Genomic DNA, 18,971 nt, shown 5'->3' with positions numbered 1-18,971 from the left:
TACATGAAAAACATTTCAATTAACTTCATATTTTAGAAATCATGTTCTATTTTTTTAGGAGAAAAGCACAACTCAAAATGCTACTAACTAAGAAAAAAAGCCATCTATACCAGTGGCCTCGTATTCAAGCACCTCCCCTGGGATAGTGATTCAGAAAGGTATGGTGTTAGGGAAGAAGGGAGAATTTCACAAGCTGATTTTTTTAGAGAAAACTCAGAGAGTAACACTCCTATAAACAGCTCTTTAGTACTCTTCTTTCCTTTTCAACTTAAAGAAAATAAAACACTCCTTACAATGGTAACTCTTCAAGAATAACAAACTTGTATTTAATCACTGTTACACCAACAATACCTAGAACACTGTCTAGACCTGAGTAGGTCTGTAAGAAGCATTGTGAAATGACTACCTGAATAAATGAGTCCTTTCTCTAAGGTGCTTTTAGTTTCGATTCACTTTTTGCCATCAAGTTTCACCCTCATGTTTTATTATTTATGTTGGAGGAGGAGGGGGTAGGGAAGTGGCAAGAGTCAGGAAAACAAAGATAAGAAATTGAACAAGATATTAGTTTAATGTGACTCCTGCTTTTGCATTCCTGAAGGTCTTTAGTAAATCTTCAAATATTTAAAGCTGACATGGTTAGTATGGGAAAGGTGATTCAATATTTGCATATGACTCTAAGAACCATGGAATGATAATATTTGGCCAAGGGATTTTATGGAAAATAATAATAAAAAGACATTTGTTTAAATATTCTGGTCTGGCATTTTGCAAGAAAGCGGATAATCTGAATTTTCCCTAGATGCTTTTCTGTATTCTTGAGGCAAGTAAAAATATTGCTAATTAAAGATGCGTGTTTAGTGATATTTAACAGATACTCTCAGTTTCACTAAGTGACGCCGATTATACAGTACAGGTTTTGTGTCTGTAATAGTATGCTTAGTACAGTAATTATATGTAATGAAACATTACTATTTTAAATGATGAAATACTGAAAACGGTGTGTACCTTGTTCTTATGTCACATTATTTTTATATGGTATATAGTAAGTATATATATATTTGGTCAAAGGTATGGCACTGATTACATTATGTGTGGTCCATTATTTTTTTTAGGGTCACAATTCCTAGAAGGGGAAGATAATTTGTGTTCATTTTGCAATAGTTCCAGACATTTGCAGAAATCTAAAGTTACTCTCATACTGACTCATTTTAGGAAAGTTTTCTAAAATTCTATAAATACTTTGTAAAAACAGCTGGTTCCCTCACATATTCATTTCCCCTCCTTTGATTCAAAAGTAACCAAGGCATATAATTCATTGGTTATAGTCAGTACCCTTATTTCAAGAAAAAAAAAATTGTTGAGCACTTCACCTACACAAGGTGAGAGATGAAGCTAAAACAGAATATAATCACACTTACATTTTGCATTTTAATGGCAGAGTCTATAAAAAATTTAAAGCATCTATTATTAGACCATGTTGATTTCAACTCTATTTTTCTGTCTTCTGGGATTTTGAGCATTTATTAACACTTACTTGGATTTTTCTGTCATGTACCTCTTCTCAAGGTTCTGGATGAATGTAAAACCTGTACACAGCAACCCGACCATTACAGCTGAGCATGCTGAGCATTCCTCATCCTGCCCTGTTAGTGCCTGAGCCTGGCTACCACTTAGATATTTTGAAAATTATCATGACTTAGGTTGTCAATACTTTTAAGAGAGAATCTGCCTACCTAGATATGTGTATCTAACGTGATACCACAAACAAGACTATGTGAAACACTGCCCAATGAACGGATTCATTTTAGGATTTCAAGAACAGACTTTGTAGCGGCATTAGTCAGTTGATGTGAGGGGACCCAGATCCTCCAAGCATGAACTACTGAGCATACCTTTGACAGTGATCTGTGCTATTGCTTCAATGACACCCAGTGTTGACATAGCAACACAGGTGTAATTTGCTGACTGTCTTACATCATTCAGTTCCAGGACATTTCTTCCTATTGGCATATCATCTTCAGGTGTCAGATCTTCTGCCCCCAACATCCACTTCACATAAGGCATTGGTGACCCCACAGCCACACAGGTGATATTAACACTTCCACCTGGCATGATCTCATGATTAGTGGGTGGGATAGAGAATCTTGGTGGGACACGGCGAACTGGAACAAAACACAAAGGAAGATGATAAAATATACAAGGCAAGGAAAAGCAGCCTGATTCAACACATGACATGCACTGTACAGACACATATTGAAACATATTGTGGATTGTCCAAAAACAAAACATGTAAAACTGTGGATAATACACACCATACGAGTATGGTATGTGTATACACAGAAAAAATTATTTTAGTCATTGATATCTTAGGCACATTCATACAAAAGTTGATTCAGACCTACAAGGGCCCCACAAAAAAACTATCTACAAACTAACAATACACAAACATCATGCATAAGATGAACACAAAAACATATACATGCATGCATATAACAAGGATTCTATGCATTCATGTATATGCAGGAAAGTGGGCTGGAAGGCCATCAGTAGGTTTATGTTGAGTATCAAAACCAACTTCAGTGCTGTGCTCTTCCAGGTGATGTGAATGCATGTGTGGGACCACACTGTCACATCCCAGTCCTGGAAAACATCATCTAGAGTACACTGAAAATGCAATTTATTTGCTTTCAGACTCAGAGGAGATGCAGCCTCAAGACCTCACACTAACACCAGAACAAACACAGAAATATATGCACATATCAATTTATAGGCATGGAAGAAACAAAGCCAATGCCAGTAGAGATACTGGATTGGGACATGCAAGGCATGCACAAGGTGATCTCAAGGCCATGCTTAGGATGACGGGAGAATGGCTGGCATCCAGGAGCAATGGCAGCAAAGGAAATAACAGGGGAAGAACTAAACACAAAGGGATGAGGGGTAAGTACAGTGACTAAGACAGAGATTTAGGGGAGGACAGTAGGATTAAAAGGAAGAAGATATTAGACAAAGGCAGGTTGTCAAAGGTATGGATTGCAAATTCAGGAAGGGAGCTGGGGAGTTCACATTCAAGATTCCATTCAGTTCACATCTAAGATAAAATAATACAGGTGATGACACAAAAATCTAGTCGGAGGCTTTTTATGCCTACATTCAAACTGAGGGACAATGGATCTAAACCATACAGTGAGACATGACATGAAGACAGTAGATCATATTAAAGCAATACAACACAGAAGAAAACAAGCAATTACAGTTCAGTGTTCCTGCTTCAGATAATCTGTATGTTTATGTGTGTTGAAGTACATGTGTCTCAAACATGGTACAAGGAGAGGGTAAGAGACATAGGATTCATCTTGGGCTTTTATTGGCAAAACATTATACCATGAGCATTTCAGGTTAAGAGGTAATCATTTAGAGCAGACCTTAAATATGGATAATCAAGTGATTATTAAAATTATAAATGTTAATAAACAAACAACCACAGAACCCCAAGATAGTAAGTAAATCATTCTGTCTGTCAACTTTTTGGCTGTCCTTCAGAACGAGAGAAACCTCCATGGATTTGAGAGGGCTTGCTGCAGTGGCCTCACGGGTGAATGACAGGTATAGGAGAAGAAAAGAGAGGGCTAGGCATGCCTCCTGCAGCCAATTCACAGGTCACACAAAGCAGACAGGAGCCAGTGTGGACTCCGAGGTGTCGAATAACATGTCAAGAAAAATGGAGGAGAGTTTAGTCTTCATGCTTGGGATTAGTGGAACCACTACGAAGTCATTCTATGGGCAGCAGGCATCTTTGTGAGACAGAAATTAAACGTGGGGCAGGAGACGGGAAAAGTGGAGCAGGAAGGAAAGCAGGAACACTGACCAAGTTCACCGGCCCTGAGAGTTAAGTGTTACCCGTTACCATGCACCCAGGTTCATTCTCTCCCATCATGCACCTCAGTTAGGAACCACCAGCAAGCACCGGAAGCCATGGCCAAGGGCATTCTCTGCTAGAACATACCATTAACCAAAAGAAGACCACAATGCAGCTACATTCATTTCATTTGTATTCTTTGTTATTGGTTTAATTAATAGTTTTGTAAGGTGGGTAAAAAGTAAAAAACACACCAACCTTCTCGCAGCTCTGAGGGATGTAGGGGGTTTGATGCAGAACACAATGAAATGAGGAAAGGAGAAAAACAAGGGAAACACAGAGAGAGTAAAAAGGCCATATCAAGGCTTTCAACTGCTACTTGAACATCTTTATCTGATTTATTTAATCTTTCCTACCTCGGCTGAAAACGTTAGCAACACTTCAAGGACTAACACAACAGTATTAGAAAGAATAGCTAGCATCATTTTGAAATTTTTCCATTGAAGAAGGTACACATGCCTCATGCAGCAAAGGAGGTCACCACTGTGAGAAAAAGGATCAAGGGGCTTTCAAAGAATTTGGAGAAGAAATAGTTTTTCTTCATGTTCTCCCACCCCAGACTCCAGAGAATGACAGGAGAGAAAAGCATCCCCAAGGAAACAAATTTATCTCAAACAAAAATTTCAAAATCAAGCTAGATATTTTCCTAAGGGAACTCATTTTATTGTAACTTAGAGCTTTTCCTGTCTTTTACATATCCCCACCCCCAACCCACACTTTTTGTGGTTATTCATAGGCATGGAGATCAGGAATAAGAGCGCTTTCATTGGACAATAAAAGTACAGGAAGCAGCTTTGAGAACTCCAGGGAAGAAGTATTTCTTTCTAGTTGAAATGAAAGGAACAGCCATTTATAAGCTCAAAATTTAATCATTTCTAATACTTTAAAAAAAATATGGATGTATCTTTACTCATTCTTCTCCCAAGGACAATGATATCATGATTTAAAATACAATCACTGTTCCCTGGCAATCAAGAGATTAAACTTTTCTGAAAGTGAATAATTAAAAAAAAACCTTGTGTGTGTGTATAAATATATATATATATATGCATAGGCATATGCACATGATAATACTATGTGTTTATAAATAAGTATAAAAAGGAAGAAGACAATACAACTGTGCTAGTTGCATGTAGCACCTGTTTCTTTTTTTTTATAGATTAGCAGTTATACCCTTACAACTCTGCAGCAGAGGTCATAAAGACATAAACACCTTTATGCTTGGAGTTGCACAGAGAACTGATTAGTGGCACACCAAGCAATTATCTCAGGGTTTGATAAGGAAACAGAAGAGTCACAGCAACAGAAAAAAAGGAGAAGGAAAAGAAAACCTCAAACCAATGCAAAACACAGTTCAATCAATGCACTTAAAGTAATAATCAAGATGTCAAAATGCAAATATACTTACAAACTTCAAGCCTCAGGATAGATTTTACTCAAGAGTGGTCCACCTTTTTTTTTAACCATATATTTAAAATATTTAATTCTCTACCCACTAAAATGCTTCAGCTACTGTCATTATTAGCACATCAGCTGATTAAATCCTGACACAGTCACACAGACCCTGTGGATATCTCAATTCCCCCTGAGCCTGAATGAACACGCAATGCCACAGTTACGTCATTCCTACCTCTGACATATAAATTGGCAGGGGCAGAATAGCGAGTGCCCGCGCTGTTGGTAGCAACACACTCATATTTTCCTTGGTCAGATTCTTCGCTCTGTTCGATCTGAAGGGCTCCTGCATGGATATAAAATATATTGCCAAAGAGATGGTCAGAGAAAGCTTTCTCAGAGCAGAAAGCTAAACCTCTTAACAATATGAAAAGCCCTGCAAAGGAAGATCCGCTCAACGTCGATTCAATCTCTTGCCAAGGTGCACAGACAGAAATGATGCGATGAGAAAAACATACAGAGATTATTTCTTCTTTTTTAAAAAATTTTTTACATCATCAACGCTAGCATAATAAAAACTTATCTTTTCCCAAGCAAGAATTCTACTCATAATTAATACGCTTATTTCCTAGACTAATAAAATGAAGATGGGTGAGACTGCTTCAAGGAAGTATGGCTTTTAAATCAAACAAAAGATTAATTTTTTGGTTTTTGTTTTGTTTCATTTTGGTAGCAAAAGTGGCGCAAAAGAGAGGTACTCTCAAAAAAAACCAGGCCGGGTTTTCAAGAAAGTCTTCTGCTGAAGAAAGCCAAAAATACGCAGCAAGCACAAAAAAGGCTGCATGAAGCAAAAAAAATTAAAATTAGTCATTATATATCATGAAAATATTACTTAAAGAAACAAAACTCCCTTAAGACATGCAGATTTTTTAAGAAAAGAAAGACCAGTTTGCCACGACTTACAATCATTTATTACGTTTGCTGAAAAACAAAGAGTAATTGAATTAGAAGGTTTTAAAAAAGTTAAAAAGCACGGCCTATGCCAGCCCGGAGAGCCAACCAACCACTGCTTGAGGACCTCGAGACGGATCCCCTAAGACACCCATCAAAATCCACCAGTGGGATTAGCAGTGTGGTGTCACAAAACCCCAAGAAAAATACAAAACAAGAATTATAAAAGAAATGCACACTGAGTCAAAGTCTGAAAAACCATCAATACCACATACCACCAAGAATACTCAGCACCTTTTGTCTCCAGAGCCTGAAGGACAGAAGTTCGAAAAATCCAGAGGCGAGTAATCCAAGAAAAAAAAGAAGTGGGAGGGGAAAAAAGCACTGTTGTCAGGTTGCAGGCGAGTGTGATCAGGTGGAAGGGGGAGTCATTCTTTGACTTTTAAGACAGTAAGAGAAAAAAGAATTGAAGAACAAAAGCAAAAACCTTTTGAAAGATAAAGACAAAAAGCAGGTGTTCCAGGCTGTCTTCTGCATGTCTGCCACTGTTCTCCAGACCATCTTGACTTTGGTCCAGAACAAGAACAGCTAAGGAAGAAAAAAAATGATCTTTTTTTTTTTTTCTCCAGTTGGACCAAAAAAAAAGGAAAAAGAAGAAAAAAGAAAAAGAAAAAAAGGAAAAAGGAAGAAGAAGAAAAGAAAAAAAGAGGGACAGATGGTACGCTGTGACTGGTCTGTGGTCTAAAGACCTGGATATGCTTTCTTTGAAGCATATCACAACTTAAAGAATCATTTTCATAAAGAAAGAAATGAACAAAACAAAGAGAAAAAGGAAAAAGGAAAGAAAAACTCACAAGATGAGAGTCACCAATCATAACCAAACAGTACAAAGGAAAATTATAAAGTTGATGGACATTATTGGAATGATTCTGAAAACAGGACAAAGATGAGCGTGATGAAAGGACAGAAAGAATGAGCAAGATCATTCTGTGAACGTTAGTTCAGCACTCTTACCTCTTATTGGTGTACCACCTGGGTGGATAATATGAATGCAAATAAGATTAGAAAGAAGAAGCATTAGTACGAGAAGAAGGAGGCTAGGGCTGGGGAGAAGAATTAAATTAGATTTACAGAATTAAATAAGGTCTTAAAAGAAACTTGAATTACTCTACTGGTAAAACAGGAATATATTAGATAGTATTATTAGATCATAAAAGCAAGTTGCATTAGACCACAGAGGGCAAAGACCACAATAGGCAGCATTGCCTTTATCAGAGAAGCAAATGAGTTCTTAGGTCTGGGATTATACAGGGTTAGAATTATATCTTATATGCCTCATACTCTTAAAAAAAAAAGAACTAAACAATATTTTTAAAGACATAACTGGGGGAAATACTGGCTAATCTTTTTAAGTATATATATAGATATGTATATATATATACTGTTATAGGAAATACTAAAGATTAACTAGAAACAAACACTGTTCATTGGATATATCTTACACTACTTACATTGCTACATTTGTGTGATATAACTTGTGTATTATTTAATTTTTCTACATAGTGTTCTTACAACAACAGTTCCGTGGATGTGTGAATGTGCACGCCACTTAGGAAATCTTGTGTCTACACTGACAGTTAGTAAAATGCATGCCATGCATTTTATTAATAATAATAATAGTAATCTGAATATGGAAATTAGTGGGGGTGAAGTGCGCTTCAGAACTAAGCACTTACCAATAGATTCTGGAGATTTAAATACGGAGAGAAGAAAGACAGCATAAAAATATTATTATATTCCTTATAATTTGGTACAAATTTTTCAGAGTTAAAGCTTTATATACTAAATCATCTATGTTACAGGTGAATAATTAATTCTTTATTTACAATAACAGAATGCTAATCTACACAATTCTGCTGACAACAAGCAAAAGAGGCAGTTAACAAGACGCTTTAACATCACAGGACAGGTCAAAAGCTGAGAATTCTGGGAAGACAGGCAGTTAAACAACTTAGAATTATATTATCAATAGTACTACCCATGCCAAAATAAACAGCTTACTAGTATACATCCCTGTGAAATTACCTAGGGACAGGCTCTAAAAATTAACAGATTTAGAATTATCTCTACTTTTAGTCTAAAGAGAGCAAATGAATAAACTTGGGGTGGGGATGGGAGAGGGAGAAAGGGCAACAGGTAGCAAGAGAGAGAGACAGGAAGAGAGAGAGAGAAGCAAAAGCTGGAGTCTACACCAATCAAAAGCAGACTTCTGTAGATCCAGTCACTGGAGGGTTTAAAAATCTTTAGTGTGGGCGCACACTACTGTGGCAAATGTGTAGAAAATACTCACTCATAATAACATTATAATAAGATTAATAAAAATCCCCTCCTTTCATTGGTACTTTGTAAAGGACTTTATAAAAAATATATCTGGATACTTATGAGATAACATTTCTGTGTTTTATGTATTAGTGAAAAGAAAGTAGATGTGCCCAAACTTACTAAATGTTGGTAGTTTGATGAGTTAAAATGTAGAGAAGACAGAGAAACACACTTTAATAAAACGGAATCATTTTAGTGTTTAATATGAACATTTTTGATTTTTAATGGATATAACCATTGGAACTCCTTGCAAGTTTCGAATGAAGTCCAATGTTGAAATAAATTTGTTTCAAAAGAAAACAGAGAAATAAGAAAGAAACAGGAGAAAATGAATCCATCAAATACTGCAGAAGAGCAGTAAACTAAAAAATAAATTATCAAAAATACAGTCACAGCAGTGAGCAATGTGGATTAAACAGAAGCTGCAAAACACAGAGAAGAGAAGAAAGACAGACTCTGAAACAGGCTATGACATCACAGACGTGGACAACACATTAAATAACAGAGAAAGAGAAGAGGGAGAAAAATTAATACCTAAAAAATAAAAATAAATAAAATGAAAATTAAAATAGAGAAAAAACTAAAAAGAAAAATTAAAATTCTCTAGGAGATCATGGAAACAGTAACAAGACCCTACCTGATCGTAACTGCTTAATACGGCCATTGTTGTTGCTTGTGTCGACGGGTAAGAAATCTTTGAACCAAGTGATTTCTGGATCCGGATTCCCACTGGCTGCACAAAGCATGGTGGCGGTGCGTGTACGCTCAACCACCTTCAGCTGTGGGCCCATATCAATAGTAGGGAAGCCCCGGGGAATTTGATCCTCTGCAAGACAAAAGGTGATACAAACGTGTCATGAAGGCAGATACCCAAGATTCAGGAGGTACTGACTGTTAACCTTCCCCATTACTTAGCATTTGTTGAAAAACTAACATAATCCAAGTAGCATTGCACTGTTAGGTTAGTGTATGGTAACAATGTTGTTCCTGGCAAGAGGAGTGTAGTCCAGGAAGAGGCTGAAAACCTAACAAGTAGCTCAAACGTGATTAAAAACCACGACCAGGAGATGAATCAAGTTCTCTGGCAGCACGGAAGCAGTCATTATACGTGTGTCTGAGGAGGTCAGTGAGCACCAAAAGAAAGCTATGAAATGAGCCATTAGGAAAGTCAGAATCAGTATCAGTTCAGTCGCTCAGTCGTGTCTGACTCTTTGAGACCCCATGGACTGCAGCATGCCAGGCATCCCTGTCCATCACCAACTCCCAGAGTTTACTCAAATTCATGTCCATTGAGTGGGTGATGCCATGAAACCATCTCATCCATTGTTGAGTTTTAGGCCAACTTTTTCACTCTCCTCTTTCACTTTCACCAAGAGGCTCTTTAGTTCTTCACTTTCTGCCATTAACAGTGGTGTCATCTACATATCTGAGGTTATTGATATTTCTCCTGGCAATCTTGATTCCAGCTCTTGCTTCTTCCAGCCCAGGGTTTCTCATGATGTACTCTGCATCTAAGTTAAATAAGCAGGGTGACAATATGTACTTGATGTACTCCTTTCCCTATTTGGAACCAGTCTGTTGTTCCATGTCCAATTCTAGCTGTTGCTTCCTGATCTGCATACAGATTTCTCAAGAGGCAGGTCAAGAGAGTTCCAGAAAAACATCTTTTTCTGCTTTATGGATTATGCCAAAGCCTTTGACTGTGTGGATCACAACAAACTGTGGAAAATTCTTAGAGGAAAGTCCAGTGGCCAGAAAGAAAGGCACATCAGAAGTACAAATATTCAGAAGGAAACTTTTCCTTGAGGGTAAATCACTGATGTAGCACAGCTAGTTTTAGGAAGGCATGGAGAACAAGCAGGTTAGCTGGACTAAGCTATTTCTATTTTAGTCTATTATGGTTTTCTTTTAACTTTCAAGGAAAACTCTATGTATTTTTTTTTTAACCCAAGTACAGGTTCAACCTGAATTAATTCCTCTGTAGAGAGTTTTAATTTGTCAGAAAAGTATCTGAAAGTTTCCCTTACAAAAGAAGAAAAGAACAAAAGCAACTCAAGAGTGCAACATGGAAATATCCATTCCTTAGGGTAAGAGAATACCTTCCTCCATTGCAAAGTCCTGAACCACTTTCAGTCATTAAAAAGTTGAAACGGGTCAATTTTGAGTCTTCAACTCATCCAAAGTTCATTTCTCCCTTGCATGCATGCTCAGTCACTAAGTCGTGCCGACTCTTTGTGATCCCCTGGATTGTAGCCCATTAGGCTCCTCTGTTCATGGGATTTTCCAGGCAGGGATCCTGGGCTGGGTTGCCATTTCCCTATCCCTAATCAAAATTTCTCCATATCTTAGATCTTGAGAAACTAAATTCCTCTGAAGTCCCTCAAGCAAGACCCACATTGCTATCCTATATGACCAGTTCTTCCAGTCAGTGTTAGAAAGGTATATTCTGTTGAGGCACTGAAGGCATTTTAGTTATATGGGCAATAATATTTGCATTAGAATTTGGCTGTTTGAAGACTATTATGAAACATTTTGACTTTCAATTGGACCCTGGAGTTAATGTAATCATCACTTTCTCATGACCTTTGATGAATTGTCATCAGCCACCAATTAAAATGACTCAAAAGCACAACCAGTGAGACAAACGGAAACAATCAGACATGATACCTACCTTCCACTTGGATGACCCCGACAATTTCTGGAATAATCCTCAGTGTCTTGCTAAACATCCATAATTTCAAAGGAAAAGGTTACATTTTGATGACTCCACTGCCTTGCTGATCAAATCTACGTGTTCTCTACTGTCTCAATACTTAGAGTGAAAGAAAGTGAAGTGAAGTCGCTCAGTCATGTCTGACTCTTTGCGACCCCGTGGACTGTAGCATACCAGGCTCCTCCATCCATGGGATTCTCCAGGCAAGAATACTGGAGTGGGTTGCCAATACTTAAAGGGTAAATCAAATTTGCGAAATCTGGCTAGTGAAGTCTTTTAAAATCATGGCCCATTTTTCTTAGCCTCTCATGGATAAGCTTCCTCAGAGGAAACATTTCTTCTGCCCACACTGAAATTCTCACCATTCCTTATACAAATCATATCCAATGAGGACTCCATCTGTGTCTTGAGAAAGCCACACAATCAAAATCTTCTTCATTATAAAGCTTTTCAAAACTCACTCAAACAGACTTAATCTTTTCCTCCTCAGATTAACTGTAGTAGTAAGTACCTAGATGCACTGTCTTGTGTTTTTAAAATACTGTTTAGTTTAAATATATGTATATTTGCTTAGTTGTGTCTGATTCTTTGTGACACCATGGACTATATAGTCCACCATGCTCCTCTGAGCATAGAACTCTCCAGGCAAGAATACTGGTGTGGGTAGTCATTCCCTTCTCCAGGGGATCTTCCTGACCCAGGGATCAAACCAGGGTCTCCAGCATTGTAGGCAGATTCTTTACTGTCTGAGCCACCAGGGAATCCAATTTATCTCCTCAGTTTATCCTTCTACAACACAAATTTCTCCATGCCTCAGTTGTATCCAAATCCCTTCCCATAACGCTAGTCTGAATTAACAGAGTTTGAGAAATCTGTGATTCCCAAACCTAAATATGAATATATCACAGTGATTATAAAGGTTTCTACTACACATAGTACAAAACTATTTATGGTAGAGAGTTCATCAGAGGGAATAGTTCAGAACGAGGGAGGGAGATTTTGATCGTGAATAATAAAGGAATGTCAAAACACTACTCAAGAGTAAAGCTCCCAAGAAATGGATAGTATCCTGAACATTAAACCTGGGTGACTATAAGAGAAAATCAGTGGTTAATGGGGAAAAGTAGACTCCAGCTGTTCTACAGCGTGATCGACGAAAAGTCCAATAAAGTTGCTGAAGCAATTGGGTTTGACACATGGATTCACAAGAGAATATTTTCCTGTCCCATGGCCAGAGACTAAAAAAGAGTTAACTTCGATGAGCTATTATACATTTCACCTAAGTTGAAAGACATGGCTCTTTTGAGGAAGCAGCAATACCTTCTGTTTATCTGAATGCTCGTACACTGTCAGCCAGACCCACATCTACAGTGGACAAGTGCCAAAAACAGTGGTTAAGAGTGGAATTTCAAGATGATTTTTCAAGGCTCCAAGTAAAGTTTAAAATTACAAATCAGGTAAAGAGTATTTTGAAAATTAGGGTATGATTCTTTTAATGCCATTTCCTTCTCCAGGGAACTTCCCAACCCAGGGATCAAACCCAGGACTCCCACATTGTAGACAGACGCTTTACCGCTTTACCGTCTGAGCCACCAGGGAAGTCCTACTTTTAATACTCTATTCCACTTGAATTTTATCAGGCTTTTTCTTTTTTTAATGGCTTCAAAGCTTTATTCAGTATATTTGTAAATCTAAAGCTTAGTTTTAATGTTATTAGGGAGAATAAAGAAAATAAAGAAAAATGCTCAAAAGCCCACATTACATTATTAAACATCTCACTTGGCAGCCATTGGTCTGGATTGCTTCAAAGTATAGAATAATTTACCTTAAGTGCCCCTAAGTCAACTACATGCCTAACTTCTTAGAAATGAGTTTCTGAAAAAGCTTTTAGAATTTGTTATTGTCAATTTCCATATTTAAAGCAACTGACTTCTGTTAATAAAACAATTACCTTGGGATTCCTGAGCTGTTCTTGTCTTTCCCAGGGCACTGAGTTCCTCCATTGGCATCTAACTACTAGTCACAACAGCATGCATGAACACTGCTCTACCAGTCACTACTGTTCTTCAACAAGTTTGTCTCTCTAGAAAGCCATGCCAATATTCTATATACCCATCAGTGGCAAGTGTCAAAGACTTGAGAGTGTTGAGCCACTTACTAAAGGCTCTAACCAAAGAAATTTAGAATTAATAACCATTTATAAGAAACGAAGACCTCACCTTGGGGAGCACTGATAAAACCGACTTGTGCCCTATGGAAAGCAGGCTAAAACGTCTGCATGACCTTTCTTTTCCTTCCTGGCTTATACAGAACACTTCAGAGCTCCCTCTCCATAGACACAGTGAACAACAAAGATAATGATTCTTGCATCCTAATCACACGAGAATGTAAAGAGAGCGCCTTTCTTATTTTTAATAAGGGTAATTACATTCTATCCATCCCCCTTTTGCACAAAACTCCTTTGAATGCATATTCTTCATTAAATTTTCATGAGAAACATCACAGTGCAACAGATTTACATAGCCAGAGCTGTTACACGTTGACAGTTGTGGCTTGTTTCCAATCTGACTGTCAGGTATTTGGCAATAAAACTCAGTATTCAACATAAAATGAATGGTAGAAATGATGAAATTTCTAATTGGTATGCTTATCTCAGTGGGCGTAGTTTAGAAGATGTTAATTGTTTTTGTTTTTTTTTTTTTTTCATCTCTACATGTATTAGTAATTTATATAAAACTGCCTTGGCCATTTGATTCCATCAATTTGACAGATCATAAATGTATGGCACCAGAAACTTGAGAAAAGAAAAACCCAATATCCTTTATATGTTAACCACATGAACTTTTACAGGAAAACACAGAATCAAAAATTAACAAATTGTCATTATGTCAGTTGCTTTAAACTTTTACGTGAGTTGAAAAGAAAAACATTTTGTCCTGTTCATCAAAGTGCTCATTAAGATTTAAAATGCCTTACTTATCACTGTTCCATATTAATATTCAATCACGTAGAATTAGCTACTAATTCATCAACAATTTAAATCAGACTTGACCTTCACAAAGCCATTCCGTCTGTCATTTTGAGAGGCCATTAAAGGGCAGATTACTACATACTTGTGCTTAGTGAATCGTAGAAGTCATACATATTTTGTTTGGAATGGCAGCTATAATAGACCTGGAGATATAGCACATTCTTTGAATCTGTTTGGGGTCTTAATGAAACATGCTGATATGAAACTTTCAGTTCCATTAAGGAAAGAGAAAAATGAACATCAGCAATTTTCAGAGTTAACTTTCCACTGCTGTGGAACTTTTGTTAAAAACCCTTGCCCTCCCCAGAACTTGAAAGGAATATGAGAGGAAGAGTCTTTTTTTTTTTTTTGGTACAGAATTATGCTTTAGATATCTGTGAATGATCAAGTAATAGCTTTTGCATAATTTGCTCAAACTGCTTTCATTGTTCATCCATAAACAATTTTAATGATGCTTTGCTTTCGCACCAATTCTGCAAATATTCAATCTCTCTCATTTGATAGGAAACACAAAACTGAATTGCCTGCTAAGACCACAGCCTCCTTCCGAGGTGGCCAGAAGCAGTTCCTCCTGCCTAATTTTGCTAGGACTCAGTGAAGTCAATCAGACAGGTGCTTTGACTCTGGTCCCAAATTATTAAAAGAGTTTTCAGTAAGGGGCTGTTTACCGTGATGCCACTTTTCTAATTTATGAATTTATAGCAAACATGTTTATGAAGGAAAAAACATGCCGTTTATATCAACAGTATGCTCTTCCAAAAGACATATTAAAAGATATGCCAGATACACTTGATCGTCTAGGTGTAATTGACAATACAGTCAACAGTTCATAGCAGCCCCTCTTAAATGCTTTCAAAACTCACAGAGGGCATGGTTATATGTTATTTCCTTTTTAACCATTACAGTATTCATAAACACTTGGAATTAGACATGCTTAGGAAATTTTGACAATCATGTCTGCATTCATTCATGTGGTATCTCTGAATTTCTACTGGATTCATTTAACAGCACCTTTTTCTTAAAATAAAACCACTTTTTATAAAGTAACTTTATTTATTTATTGGCTACTACATGACCTGTGAGATCTTAATTCCCCAACCAGAGACAAACACGACCCATCCCCACACATACTCCAGCACCCACCCCAGCACTGGAAGCATGGTGTTTTAACCACTGGACCACCAGGGAAGTCTCAGTGGCACCTATTTAAACAGTTAATCATTATTTAATTGTTCTGGGGATATAGAATTGGTCTTCTCAATTTAAATATAATCTAGGAGGCAAAACTATCTTTTGCAGTGTTCATTGCTTAGTTGCTAGGCCATGTCCAAATCTGCAATCCCATGGACTGTACATACGTAGCCCACCAGGCCCCTCTGTCTATGAAATTTCCCAAGCAAGAATACTGGAGTGCATTGCTATTTCCTTGTCTAGGCAATCTTCCTGACCCAGGGATCAGACTTGTATCTCCTGCAGGTGGACTCTTTATCACTGCACCTATAGTGTCTTAAGTAGTACTAAACTTACAAATTCACAAAATAGTTATTAATTCACATTTTTATAGTCATAGGTTTTATTTAATTAGCAAACAACTTTCATTTGAGAGGTTCAGTTTATGCTTGGCTATTCCTTTAATTTAGTGCAGTTGCTGCACTGGGAAACACACGGTTCAGATCCTGCTTTCTTAATTTACAGGAAAGCGAAAGGGAAAGTGGTAGTCACTCAGTCATGTCTGATTCTTTGTGACTCCATGGACTATAGCCCACTAGGCTCTTCTGCCCATGGAATTCTCCATGGCAGAATACTGGAGTGGGTAGCCATTCTCTTCAGGGGATCTTCCTGACCCAGGGATTGAAACCAGGTCACCTGCATTGTAGGGTGGACTCTTTACCATCTGAGCCATCAGAAAAGCCCGATTTTACAGGAAGCCTTCCTTCTTATGTTGGTTGTAAGTACCTACAAGTCAAAACGGCAACCACATAACAAAAACCTTAAGTGTGAACACAATGAAACTCAAAAGAACACAATAGAATGTGTATCTCTACTGTGCTATCCTATCTTTAGAATAATAGGATTCTTGATATTCAAACAAACGATAATATTCAAGTGAATCCATCAGCTGCATGTGAGGCAGATGCTGGGTCTTCCTTCACTTTCAGGATCAAACTTTTCACAGTGGCTGGATATTTTGAAGCTTTAGGCATTTATCTTGTAATGTTACAGAAGCACAACTATCTTTTCAAAGGATGAAACAGTTGCATAAGGTAAGTTTTTCTTAACCTATGTCAAATAGTAGATGGATAGTATGAAGAATAAATAAAGTGTTATACCCTTTATATATGTTGAAATTTATAGCCACCTGTTAGAGAAACAGTACTATCTAAGATAGAAAAAATTCACCTGAAAAATGTAAATATATATTAGTCTTAAGATAGACAAATAAGAAAGTATCTTCAGATTTATGAAAGTTGCATTAGGCTGAAAGAAAAAGACCTTCTAAACTACTAGTTTCAAAAATCTACTGGACAGCCAATAGACTGTCATTCATTCTACAGATATTTATTGAAAGACTTCTCTGTGCAAAGGCTGGGTTAGGCATCGGGTATGAAGTAAACTAGAGAATCTCTATATTGCTGTGATTTAATTTTATCTGTAGGATAATTAGATTCTTTGGGAGTAAAAATAGTACCCGACTCATAGACTGGAAGATTGAATGAGATAATACATTAAATATTCCTAGTACTGCCTGGCACTAGTGCCTGACATCTAGTAAAATACCAGCTTATATGTACTTACTCTATCCCAAGCTCCCACAAAAGATTTAAATAGAACAGAAGCAAGTGACTGCAAGGCTTGCTGTAACAAGAGCTGCAGCAATAAACTATATGGAAAAAATTTTCTACAAGAATCATAAAGAAACAGGGATTATATAGACATACAAGTGAATTTAGAGGGTGGTGTCTGTGCCAAATAACTTCTTAAAAGGTAGTAAAAAGCTAGCTCATTTCATTTCTCACTCTGAACAAGATTTTAGGCTTTTTGATTAACCAACAGAACAAATAAAACAAATCATATTGTCACTGAATCTGTTCCCCAAAACAAACTTAAAAAGTAACACTAAATGTTTGGGACAGCAAAGCTTTGTTAATTGGAAGCACTGATACCACTGGAGACTTACTAGGGTTGCTTGAAGTAGGCAAGGGTGATACAATAATTACCATTTTTCGTAGACACAAAGCAAAGACTCAGCAAAATTGTTACTTGGTCTTGGTTATACACACAGTAAAAAATAATTTTTTCATTTCTTTTAACTCTAAGATTCGGTGTATTTTTACATCATCATGCATCATGTTCTCTCTATGGCAATTACTGTTCTTTGAACAAATATTCATCATGAACAGTGCCATAACTCAGTTACAGTCAACTCATAATGGAAAACACAACAGAAATAATTCCAAATACTTGGTCATCTTTTATTTTTTTTAAACAGAAAGCACTAACGACTAAAGTTTCATGAGATGTAATAATATTTTCATATAAAAGGATTCATCCTTTAATATATATCAATTGACTTCTCATCTTTTTTTAGCACTGATTCCAGGTAGCAACAGAATTCTGTTATGTGTATTAGCCAATAAAATATAGACGAGAAATGGAAGATTATGAAAATGACGATAAATGTCAATTTCCCTACCAAGCTCAGATTCAGCACTGTGTCTATGTCTTTAACCCTTCTATAATTTCTATTTCAGTTATCTACAAAGGGTTATAAATGGCAAAAAATTCCGTTTGAGCAGACACCCAAAGACAGTACCCGAACCAGAGAAGGAGGCAGATTCACACTTAGCAGATCGACCCTATGACCTAACACCACACAGGGGTCTCCTCTGTAATACGGGACAAGGAACGACTACCTGAAATGGCTTTGTCTGGGAGAGGAGACAGATCCTATCTCAGAGGCTGGAAGGCTGAAGGGTTACTACTTGGAGTATTTGCTACTTTGTTGAACAGCAAATGAGTTTTTAAGTCAAAATCTTTCAGGCTACAAACAAGAATGACTTCCTGAAGAGGGGGGAAAACATTCATTACTCTTTTCTTAAAGAAAACAGTGTAAGGGCTTCTATTTTCACCATTTCAGATGAGAGCAGGATATAATTTATACTGTTTTGACATCATGACCATTTTATTCAAAATCAATCTTCCTGCAAGTGAATTGAGTAAGAGACTGAAAACAGAAAAGTAAAAGGGAAAAGAAAGAAAAGTTAAATCAATGTTTCCTAGCAAAGTTAGGTTTCTAGGCCACTATCAAAATGACATGCATACGAATGAAACTGAAAAAATACATGTAAATAAAATGGTGTCTGCTGCCGCTGCTGCTGCTAAGTTGCTTCAGTCGTGTCCGACTCTGTGTGACCCCATAGACGGCAGCCCATTAGGCTCCCCATCCCTGGGATTCTCCAGGCAAGAATACTGGAGCGGGTTGCCATTGCCTTCTCCAATGCATGAAAGTGAAAAGTGAAAGTGAAGTTGCTCAGTCATGTCTGACTCTTAGCGACCCCATGGAGTGCAGCCTACCAGGC

The 18,971-nt window shown here is 37.2% G+C and overlaps 1 protein-coding gene across 1 annotated transcript in view; it reads right to left on the bottom strand.

Annotated features, from left to right (window-relative positions):
* The window catches only part of PTPRD (protein tyrosine phosphatase receptor type D), a 440,423-nt gene that overhangs the window by 213,101 nt on the left and 208,351 nt on the right, over nucleotides 1-18,971 (bottom strand). Inside the window, exons 4-9 of the mRNA XM_052645411.1 lie at nucleotides 9,285-9,473; nucleotides 8,002-8,010; nucleotides 7,280-7,297; nucleotides 5,550-5,660; nucleotides 4,118-4,129; nucleotides 1,893-2,162 (exon numbers count right to left, since the gene is read on the bottom strand). Of these exons, the coding sequence (XP_052501371.1) occupies nucleotides 1,893-2,162; nucleotides 4,118-4,129; nucleotides 5,550-5,660; nucleotides 7,280-7,297; nucleotides 8,002-8,010; nucleotides 9,285-9,473 (609 nt within the window). The remainder of the gene's footprint in view (nucleotides 1-1,892; nucleotides 2,163-4,117; nucleotides 4,130-5,549; nucleotides 5,661-7,279; nucleotides 7,298-8,001; nucleotides 8,011-9,284; nucleotides 9,474-18,971) is intronic.

The sequence above is a fragment of the Budorcas taxicolor genome, chromosome 8, assembly GCF_023091745.1.
Source record: "Budorcas taxicolor isolate Tak-1 chromosome 8, Takin1.1, whole genome shotgun sequence".
Lineage (NCBI taxonomy): Eukaryota > Metazoa > Chordata > Mammalia > Artiodactyla > Bovidae > Budorcas > Budorcas taxicolor.
The sequence above is the reverse complement of the archived record's forward strand: the minus strand, read 5'-3'. Positions and strand labels throughout refer to the sequence as shown.